General features: G+C 45.9%; 1 protein-coding gene across 2 annotated transcripts; it reads right to left on the bottom strand.

Moving 5' to 3' along the window:
* Window positions 1-44: 44 nt before the first annotated feature.
* On the bottom strand, window positions 45-3,129 carry HOXB8 (homeobox B8). Of its 2 annotated transcripts, none has more exons than XM_008638481.2 (2): window positions 2,202-3,129; window positions 45-1,393 (listed from the first exon to the last, which is right to left on the bottom strand). In XM_008638481.2, the coding sequence occupies exons 1-2, from the start codon at window positions 2,620-2,622 to the stop codon at window positions 1,086-1,088; spliced, it is 729 nt and encodes a 242-aa protein (XP_008636703.1). In that variant the 5' UTR covers window positions 2,623-3,129; the 3' UTR covers window positions 45-1,085. The 2 variants fall into 2 exon arrangements, with proteins under 2 accessions (XP_008636703.1, XP_008636704.1); XM_008638482.2 differs by having other exon boundaries at window positions 46-1,390.
* Between the last annotated feature and the right edge of the window lie 7,325 nt (window positions 3,130-10,454).

The following is a 10,454-nucleotide window of genomic DNA, read 5'->3' as shown; positions in this document are numbered from 1 at the left end:
CGCCCCCAGCCCGGCCCCGGCCCCGGCGGCCGCTCCGCGGCCACGGAGGGATTTGCCGGCCACGGCTGCGGCTCGCACACAATTGACTTTTATTTCCTTTCTATCCGAGTGGTCCTGGAGGAAGCGGAGCAGGGCGAAAAGAATGATGTCACGGAATTCTCGCTTGTAAACTTTATTGTAACTTTCTTCCGCCGCTTCCAGGTTTAGACAATAGAACAAAGTGATGAAAGAACAACAAAATATAGCATTAGTTCCCCCAATAAAGTAATTCACGTATACAGTATACATTCTTTTTCACAGTTAACCTAAAGATCACTTTACAACTTGCTTCACTGTGCGCATGCTAACTAAAGGAGAGAAAACCGCTTTTTTTTTTCATGTATTTTTTTTTCTTTTTTCCTTTTTTTTTTTTTTTTGGAAGAAACATTGAAAAATTGGGAAAAAAAAAAAAAAAAAGGAAAAAACCCTAACCAAGGAAAAGACCAGGAGGGAAAGTGAGGAGAGAGAAAGAGAGAGATAACTATAGCATAAATAGGCAGTTTCATGTTGTTGGGATGTTTGTCTCAATAGCTACCTCCAGTACATACAGATAAACCACAACAAAAAAGGGTGGGAAATAATAAACTAAAATTAAAAAAAAAAAAAAATTAAAAAAGTGCACAAATGTAATATCACATAACTCCTATAGCGCTGAAAGCTATGTTAACCAACCCACCCCCCACCCCCGGAAAGAAGAGAGAGACAGAGAGAAAGACAGAGAGAGAGAGAGAGAGAATTTCACAGTCATGTTTTACATAAGCTATTGCGTTACACTACCACTAGTTAATAACTGGCAAAAGGCAGGAGAGAGCTCCCGATCACTTCTGCATTCTGCTCATTGTATCAAAGGATAATCAGGAAAGTGGTGCTTACAGCTATATTGTTTTACAGCAATAAAAGGGTTGGTTTTTTTTTTTCCTTTCTCTTTTCTATGCACTGTTTTTTGTTTGTCCCCCCACCCCTCCCTTACATTAACTGCCATTAACGTGGGGCTCGGGGGCTCTTCCACCCCAGCAGCGCTTGCCTTTCAGTCCTCAAAAATCCTTTTATTTCTTGTCCGCCTTCTGTGCTTCCCCTTCCTCGTCCACCTCCTGGGCTCTTTCCATTTTCTGTTTTTCCAGTTCTTCCTGCTCGCATTTGCTGCTGGGAAACTTGTCTTTGTTGTTCTCCTTTTTCCATTTCATCCTCCTGTTCTGGAACCAGATTTTGACCTGCCTCTCTGTCAATCCCAGGGCATGCGAGACCTCGATCCTCCGTTTGCGGGTCAGGTAGGGATTAAATAGAAATTCCTTCTCCAGTTCCAGCGTCTGGTAGCGGCTGTAGGTTTGCCTCCCCCTCCTGCGTCCAGCGGCTGCTGGGGGATTGCAAAGGTTGGGGTGGGAGAGGGGGAAGAAGAGAAGGAGGTTGAGAGATACATAAACCAGGCTCGGGGAGAGGCACACACAGCTCACACCCGCTCCCACACGCTCCCAAACGCAGCCGCGGGCGGGGGGAGCGAGGAGAAGGCTCGCAGGAGCCAGAGCAGGAAGCGAGGAGGGCGAGGGAAAGGCTCCTGTAGGATATTCTAAAAGGGAAGATGGTTATAAAGGAAAGGGGTGATGGTGGCAGGGGAAGGGAAGGGAAAAGGGGAGGCGGGGGGGGTCCCCCACCAGCCCACCCCGAGCAGCCCAGCTGAAGCTGCACTTGCACACTGATTATCACCCCCAGCACAACAACAGAGCCCGGCTCTATGGGACCACCGCGCAAGGAAAAAAAAAAAGCCCCAAAAATTAAAATAAATAAAAGGATGCAGCCCGGGGAGAGGCGGCAGCACGGCCGAGATCCCAAATCAAACGCCAAACAAAAATGAAGGGATTTTTTAAGGCTATAAAAGTGCCATAAACTTTAAGGACGCTTCCTTCCACAGAAAGCCCGGCTCGCTCAGCCCCCAGAAGAAAAGGTCTCCTTCAGGGTAATTAAACTATAAAGCAATTTACAAGTGCAAAAGTTTACCCCCATAAAGCAGTAAAATACAGTCACCGGGGAAGAAAAAGGCAGCGAAAGAAAGAAAGCGAGCAAAGAGGGGGCAGAAAGAAAAGCAAACAAGGGGTAGTGGTGGGAGAGGGGGCTACTTTATGGGGCTCAGGAAATGCCTCCTCGGCGTCCTTTCCATTTCGCCTCACCTTGCGGTCGCATCCAGGGGAAAAGCTGGGTCGGAGAAGGGCTCTGCTCCGAGCTCTCCGCCTCCTCTCCGAGGCCGCTGGCAGCGAGCTTGCAGTCCGTGTACTGCACCAAGTCCGACTCCTGCGCGCTGAAGAGGCTCTGCCTTTGCAAGGGGTCGTAGCCGTAGAAGTTGCCGGGGTCCCCATGGCACGCCACGGCGCAGGGATTCTGTTGGTAAGGGGAGCTGGAGAGTGAGGATGCTCCGTGGTAGAACTCCTGGATTTGGGGCGGGTGCTGGAAGGTGCCCCCCGTGCTGGGTCCGTACACCACGGTGGGTCTGCCCCCGAGATCCTGAGCGAACCCACAGTCATAGTAATTGGGGCGCAGGGAGTCCCCGGTTTTGTATTTGGAGAAGAGTGAGTTGACAAAATAGGAGCTCATTTTAATTTCAATAAGAGTTTGCAGGAGGAAGGCGGAAAAAAAAATTTAAAAAAAAAATTATTAAAAAAAAAAAAAAATACCCCACAACAAACCAGACCACGGGAATCTATTAGCAAAAAAAGAAAGCGCTAAGATGCTAAGCAACGACAGTTTGTGATTTCCAGGAATATAAAAGGAGGATATAATCAAAACTCTAAGCCTGCATGATATTGAATTCTTTCCTCCCCCCCCACCCCTAAAAAAAAAAAAAAAAAAAAAAATCGCCACTTAAAGAGTTCTCGCTTTACATTTCCAAGAAGAGATGCCAGTTCATAAACAGTTTTCAGTGATTTACTTCAGCGCAAATGAGTTGTTTCATATTTTGCAGTGTCTTTTCATGATCATTTGCATCTATTACCAAAACCTCATCCTATTGGCTTCTCCTTACTCCACACGGACTCTGCACCGCATGATTGTGAAAGGAAGAGTGTGAGAGAATAAAGAAGGAAAAGCAAGCGAGGGGGAGCGAGAGAGGGAGACGGAGCGGGAGGGAGAGAGAGAGAGAGAGAGAGAGGGAGAGGGAGCGAGAGGGGAAGGGAGAAGGAGGTGGGGTGAATATACGGATTAAATATGTTTAACTACCTACATTAATGAGATATCGCTCGCCTCACAACAAATCACGTACCTAGACCACCCAAAAGATTGATTTTTGGGGAGTGTTGGAAAATTAAAGAGAAGCGCTCGCAGTCGTTAATTTCAAAATTTTAACGAGGCAGTTTTAGCCTTTTTAAATGTCAGGGTCGCTTTGGAAAACTGTAAAAGAACACGATTTAATTGCTACCAGTTTTAAAAGGTCCTATAAATGTAATTGGTATTTTAATACAAGTTATCAAATCATACAGCTTCTTACCCTAAACATATTTTAAAACAAACGAGGTAGTCATATTTAACATTTTAATGATCAATTTCCTTATTATTGATAAAGGTTTAACTATCGCATGAAGGGAATTGCATTTGTAATAGCCCCAAAAAAGGCTGTAAACTGTTTAACAAACTATAAAACGCCATAAAGCCGGGGATGTTGTTGTTGTTTATACCGCACTACATAAAAGCCGTTAGGATTTTACGAGTCCGCTCCTCCACCGCTATAAACCAGAGGTTTCGATTGGACCCGTCCGCGTTCGCAGCGAGATGTGGAGGTGTCAATATTGAATTAAAATGATTATAGTTTTTCATATATAACATTGACTTTCTGTGGCTCGCCCCGCAGCCCCCTCGCTGCCTCCTCCTCCTCCTCCTCCTCCTCCTCCTCCCGCACCGAGGACTTGCTCGAGATGTGGTCGGGGATGATTGGGAACGAAAAGTATCGAGGCTCTTATCACCTCCAGAGCAGGAAAACCTTCGTGCTCACAGCCCACCTCGCCCCCAGCCTCCAGAACCTCCCGTTTATTTATTTATTTATTTTTTTTTTTACTGGCATTTGGTAACAACGGAGCCAAACTTGCCCCTCAGATGCCAGCGCTGCAATTTTCCACCGCCTAAACACACAGGGGGTAGATTTTGAAATTCATTTATCGCAGTCAGCAAATATTACCGAGACGTTTCTCAGTTAATAACGACTCCGAACCCTCCCAGCCCAACCGCTGCCCCAGCCTGCCGGAGCCCCACGACGCCCCTCCAAAGCCCCTTGCAATTCCAGCTCTATTTTCCAGCCTTTCTTCCTTCAATTCGCTCTTTCCAACCACAGTTTTCGATCTTTCCCCCCCCCTTTGCCCAGCGTAGGTTTCTGCTGTTTCCCCATCACCTCCGCCTGAGCGGGGCTGGACACGAGAAAGGTGAATTTTAGGAGGGTTCCACTCGTGCCCGCCTCCGGCTGAGGGACAATTTTCAACCTCCACAGCACGAAAAAGAGGAAAAAAGTTGAGATATTTGGGTTTGTCTGACTTGGTTAAAAAAAAAAACAGAAAAAGAGAAAAAAAAAAAGGCACTAAAATTATCAGTGGGGATGGGCAGGGAATGAAGAAAGGGAGAGAGGAAGAGAAAGAAAGAAAACAAAGATAGCAACGGAATACAACTTTAAACCCATCCTTAGAGAAATAATTTAAGTAAATACGCTTCCTTTATTTCGTGGAGGGATAATTTCAGCCGAGTCTAAGAGCCTTTTCAAGTAATTATTGCTGTTGGAGTACTTGCAGCGGTATAATTAAGGCTTTTCCCCCCTCTCTAAAAGACAAGTTAACATTTTATTTTTTCTCCACACTTTTATTGTCGATTGAGCAGATTTGGGTTTCATCTCGGAACATAAAAGCCCCGAAAATGGTGCACAGAAGTAAATAGAGCTTTGCAGCCTGGCGTGTGGATGCTGGATGCTGGAACATTCAAGGGGGAAGGGGGAAAAAAAAATTGGAATCGAGTAAAGTGATTTTAGAAAAGAAGTTTCTTCTCCTGTGTGTATTTACAGCCGCGCCCTCCTCTCCTGAAGTTTGGGAAGGGAAAAAGAGCAGGAATTCCCTTTCCTGCGCCGACCCCGGGAAGTTGTTGTTGGAAGTTAACATTTTTATCAAGTGCAGTAGAATTTTATGGTCGTGATGCGCTGGTAACTCACCAATGCCCCAGAAATCAATGGCTGATCCTAAATCATCGCCCGTACTGTACTCGGCTTCCCGATGAAAGGAAAACGTTTCCATTCCAAGGAAAACCGAGCGGGGCCGGGTGTGAGTGCGTGGGGTGGGTGTCTGAGAGAGATAATTTATAAATACCCAGCGGAGGAAAGATTTATTAGGAATTCATAAAGAAAAGAAAAAATGAAAGAACCTCAAATCCTTTCCTAGGTAAGCCTCGAGTTTGCTCTGCTCTGCCTCTCGCCGAATGCACAGGGGCGAGATTTTTCTTCATTTCCCCCATTTATTTCTGTTTGCGCTCGTATTTCATTTTATGGCGCTGAAACAGAAGTCTCGAGATGCTGAAACTTTGCCTCTTAAAATAATATTTCCCACCCTGTTTGGTGCGTGTGGGTTTGAATTGTTCCACCCTCACCCAAAACGCTGATTTTGGAGCAACGGGAGCGGTTTCTGATGGAACTTCAGAGAAATATTCACTCAGAAAAAAACCCAGTTCATACCAACCTGAAAGAAAACCCATCTTGAAATTATTGCCGCCATTTGTAGCTGAAGAATTACAACATCTGAATAAATTTTTGCCTCGTAATTCCGAGGAACCAAAGGCCAAGATAAAAGTGAACTCATGCAGTTAAAAGTTGACAATATTGCTGCCGCATTAGTGGTGTATTTACATGTACCCCAAACCGCGGTGGCTTAAGAGCATTTTGGGTTAATTTACTCGTTTGTGGCATTTAAAAATATTTCTAAAGCTGTTAAGTGAAGAATTTAAGCAAAGAGCATCAGCACTGCCAAAAGATGGAGCAGCCATACCAGAAATGAGTGATTTAACTTCTACAAAAAACAAATGCTCTGGTTTTGTTGCATGGTTGGTTGTTTCTGGGTTTTTTTCTTTCCCCGCGGTGGCTGGGATTATAAAACACATAAAATATCGAGCCGGGGAAGCGCAGATCATCCTAACGGCCGACAGAAAGAGCCGGGGAAAAAAAAATTGTCCCGGTTCTGCGCTTCCCTTTCTCCCCGAAATCTTTGAGCCGCTCTCTCTATTTTTTTCCAGCGCTGCAAACGTAAATCTGCGGGGTCGGGATAATTTAAGCTGTCCTCCCACCTCCACCCCGACCAGCAGAAGACAAAACCCGGCGCTTTTTTATTCCCCTTTAAACGAACACTTAGCAGAGATGCGCGCCCCACCTCTCACCGCATCTCTGCCGCTGCGTTGTTGCGTTATTTTTCCCCTTCGCAGCCTCTCATAATTTACCCTCGATAAAAAAAAAAATAGATGTAAGCTATAAAACCGGCAAAATAGCTATAATTAACCCTATATTTTATGCGCGGGGGGGGCCGGTAATGAAATCAAGGTGTTTGCGCGGAGCCCCGCGGGCGAGCGCGGAGGGGGCGCCTCTAACGTGGAGCAACGGCTCCACCTCGCGGCCGCGCGCGGAACTGCAGGGGGAGATTTCTTCTGGGGGCGAAAAAAGGGGAAAAAACATCAAAATAAGAAGTCCCGCTCCTCGCTGGGAGGACAAAAAAGATTTAAAAAAAAAAAAAAAAAGAGGCGAAGGAGAAGAAGAGGAAGAAAATGCGAATTAATTTTTTTGCCCCCTCTTTGCCTGGCCGCGCTGGAGTTTTCTCCAACTGCACCATCCAGCGCGGCAATAAAAAAGAGGAGAAGGGGGTTTGCTTTTGAAACCCGCTATTGTTTCAAATTCCGAGACTAAACAATTGGTCATTCTGCTGCCGAGGAGGGGAGGGGGGGAAAGGCCGGGGCTGTAAAGTCATAAAGAGCTTCCCCAGCCCAGACGTCTCGCCAGAACTTCGAGTGTGCGAGCCTTCTGTGCGTGGTGGTGTTGTTGTTGTGTGCAGGGCTGGGCATTCGGGCAGCCTGGAATTGCTTTAAAGGAAAGAGAAAGAAATAAAAATGAAAAAAAAAAGGGGGGGAAAAAAAAGGGGAGAAGGAAACAAACAAACAAACAACAAAAAAAGAACAAAGGGAATCATCCAGAGCGCTGGATTTTCACGGCATCTGCAAGAGAAGAATAAATTAGCAAAAGTCCCTCCCCACCTTTTCTCTTCCCCCCCACCCTTCTTATTTTTTTCTCAACTGCCCCCTCCCTCAGGGAAAAAGAAGAAAAAGAAGAAAAAGAAAAGAAAAAGAGGGGAACTTTGTGGCTGAGGCAGAAACCAGAGCATTTACGCATTGGGCTTCCCCACATTCCCAAGTCGTTGGAGTAATTTAGGAGTTCCTGAAAGTTTTCTTGCACTGTTTCCTTTACAGCCGTTTAGTTCCTTAACCTTCAGAAATTTATACCCTATAAAGTTTTATAGCGGTCATATTCTTTTATTGCAGCACACTGCACTGAATTTTCCTTTTTTTATGACAAGTTACTTCCCTTTCTCTCTCTTCCCTCAGTAAGCTCCAAAAATCTTCCTTCTTCTTTTGTTTTCTTTTCAGAGCTGCCCCAAAGAAAGGATTTTTTTTCTTTTCTTTTTTTTTTTTTCTCTTTTCCCTAAAGAAGTGAAATATTGCCCTTTGGAGTGGCCCTTTATGTTAAAAATTAGTGGGAAAGAGACTCTCGGTTCTGTTTCTCACTACCTGCTTCCTGCGGGGCTGAGCAGGTCTCGGGGTTTGTTTGGCTTTTTTTTGGGTTTTGTTTTTTTGCTTTTTTGTATTTTTTTTTTTTTTTTAAATATAGAGATAAAGCCACTTTCCAGGCACTTGTGTTTCTTCATGAGCAATAAAACGTCAAACGAATTTCGAGAGGGAATCACAGGAACGGCTCCTTGAGCCCTCGGAAAAAGGAACCGCGTGTCAAATCCGAGGTGATGCCAAGCGGGGAGAGCGGGGTGGGGTTTCCCCGCTGTTTGTTTTGGGTTTTTTTTGGTTTTTTCTCTGGCCAAGTTTCCCTTGGGCCAGAGGGGAATAAAGCAAGGAAAGGTAAAGAAAGCAAATCCGCGCTGAGCGTTTTCCCTCAGGCTGAGGGGGGAATAAAGAGATCAAACCTCCAAAAGTAAGAAATAAACACGCAAACAAGCGAGAAACGCAGCCAGAGATCCGCAAACCTCCGATTTCAGAATTAAAAATAATATTCATAACGAAAGATCAGACGCGCAGCAAGTTTGGGTGGGACCCAGCAAACACTTGCTGCTCCAGAGTGGAATTATTTCCACTTCTTCATCACTGATTTTTGTAAACCGAACCCCAAAGTGATGCTCAGAACGAGCGGCTCAAAAAACAGGAAAGCACAGGGAGGATATTTCTGGAATTTCGGGTGAAGCAGTAGAACACAATGACATCGCAGCTGGTTGTTCTAAAATCGGTTTTTATTCTGGAGCATTAAAACATCTCTGGAAAATACATCCGGGCTGATGCTACAGAAAACAATCTTTCCCAACATTTTTTTTTTTTTCATTTTTTAAGTAAGCATATTTCCTAATAAAATCAGCTAACATCTTAAATTCTATTTTAAAAGAACCTTATATCGTCATCTTAAAAATATCTGCTCTTTACCACAACTCTAAGGAAAGTGAGAAAACCGTTTCTAAATCCTGGTGGCCGCTGGGTTGCAAACATCAAGGAACTCGCGGAAAACGCTCCTGGGAATTAAAATGAGGATTTTGGCAAATCCGTGCTCGGTTCGAGACGTGAGGATTATCCCAGCTCGGAGCAGGTTTGGAATTCACCCATCCTCGAGGAGAATCAAACCAACCTGGGAAAATTTCGCCCAGCTCAAACGTCACTTTCCACCCCCTTTCTTTGACTTAATCACACTTTTAAAATAAATCAGCGCTTCGAGGCACGATCCTGCTGCCACCGACCCCGCAGCTCGAAACGCCTCCAAAGCAGCTCTTTTTTTTTTTTCATTTAGTTTTTAAACACAGAGCGAAGTTCGGTGGCGCTGAACTCCCTCCGGCAGCCGAACAGTTAAATTTGGAAGCCCCCAAGGAGCTGCTTCAGGGTGGAAAGTTTTACACGGGAAAGTCTGAGCGTTTAAAAAAGACCCAACCGAAAAACAAAACAACTTTCTGAGGAATGGTCTCAAACGCGTCAGCTCTGGTTTCTTGGCGAGGGGGGAGATAAATTTTTGTTTCAACCCCTCTTAAGAGGATTTGGAGTGGGGGAAATTTCAGTGCAGCTCCTCGGGTCTTATCTCCGGATCGCGGAGGGAGGGGGAAGGAAAAAAATAAAGCAGGAACACTTTGCAAACAGGCAAATCTGCGAATCTGCCTATCGCTGCTTCCCAGAGCAGCCTCTGCTCCGCAGATAAAAGTGGCCTCGCCAAACCTGGCGCGGAGGACACACGAGTCACTCCTGGAAACAGATTTGCGCTGGTTCCTTCAGATAAACAGCAGAAAAAAAAGGTTTTTCTCTGTTTTTCCCCTCCTCCCTATTCAAACAATCCGCCTTCCCCTCGCCTGGTTCCTCGAAAGCCTCCTGCCAGCTAAATATACAAATTCCGCACACGAAGCAAACGAGAGAGGTTTATTTCGATTTTTTTTTTTTTCAGCCACTACCAACTGCAGAACTCTCAACCCCCACCACAGAACCGACTGGAACTAAACCCCCCCGAGCCCCCCCTCCCACCCTCATTCCCTCCCTCCTCCCTCCCCAAACCAAAGTTTATCCTTACAGAGATAAAGGGAACCCAAATCCCGCCCGGGCGGGATGGAGGAACCTCCAGCGGAGCTGTCAGAGCAGGAATCCTGCGGGACACGAGCCCGGCGAGCTCCAGATTTGGGACTTTCCGGGATGAGGATGAGGATGGAGAAGCGCGGGGGGAGCATCCCCCGGTGCCACTCGCGGGTTCCTCCCCGGGGTGGCACCGGGAAAACGCTCCCGGAGCTCGCTGGAGGAGGGGAAAAAAAAAAAAACCCAAGGCCACCCCGAGCCAAAGCCCGGCGAGATTCAAGAATTAAAAAAGCGTCTCGGCCAACGGGAGGGGGAAGGAATAAAAAGCCGGGCTGGGGTTGGCACTTCATCTCTGCAGCAGCCTCCTGCTCCAGGAAAAGTCAATCCACAATAAATTATAAATACCTAGCGCTAAGAACACACCCGGCCCCTCCCTGATCGCTCCACTAAGGTAGTTTGTTTTTGTTGTTGTTGTTTTGTTGTTTTTTTTTGTGGTGGTTTTTGTTTTTGTTTTTTTTCTTCTTCTTCTTTTCTCTCATGCTGACCCAGGTTTTGCTGTTTGAAAGGAAGCTTGGCACAGCATCCATTGTCTTCTCCGTTTGTGAAAC

The sequence above is a fragment of the Corvus brachyrhynchos genome, unplaced genomic scaffold (genome assembly GCF_000691975.1).
Source record: "Corvus brachyrhynchos isolate BGI_N302 unplaced genomic scaffold, ASM69197v1 scaffold47, whole genome shotgun sequence".
Classification (NCBI taxonomy): Eukaryota; Metazoa; Chordata; class Aves; order Passeriformes; family Corvidae; genus Corvus; species Corvus brachyrhynchos.
Note: the sequence above shows the minus strand (reverse complement) of the source record. Positions and strands in the feature narration are given on the sequence as shown.

What these genes read in the sequence shown, in the direction of transcription:
- HOXB8 (XM_008638481.2), bottom strand. Translation starts at nt 2,622, where the DNA reads ATGAGCTCCTATTTTGTCAACTCACTCTTCTCCAAATACAAAACCGGG. An exon ending in CCCCTGGATGCGACCGCAAG is followed by an intron (nt 1,394 to 2,201) that starts GTGAGGCGAAAT and finishes GCAATCCCCCAG; the next exon opens with CAGCCGCTGGACGCAGGAGG.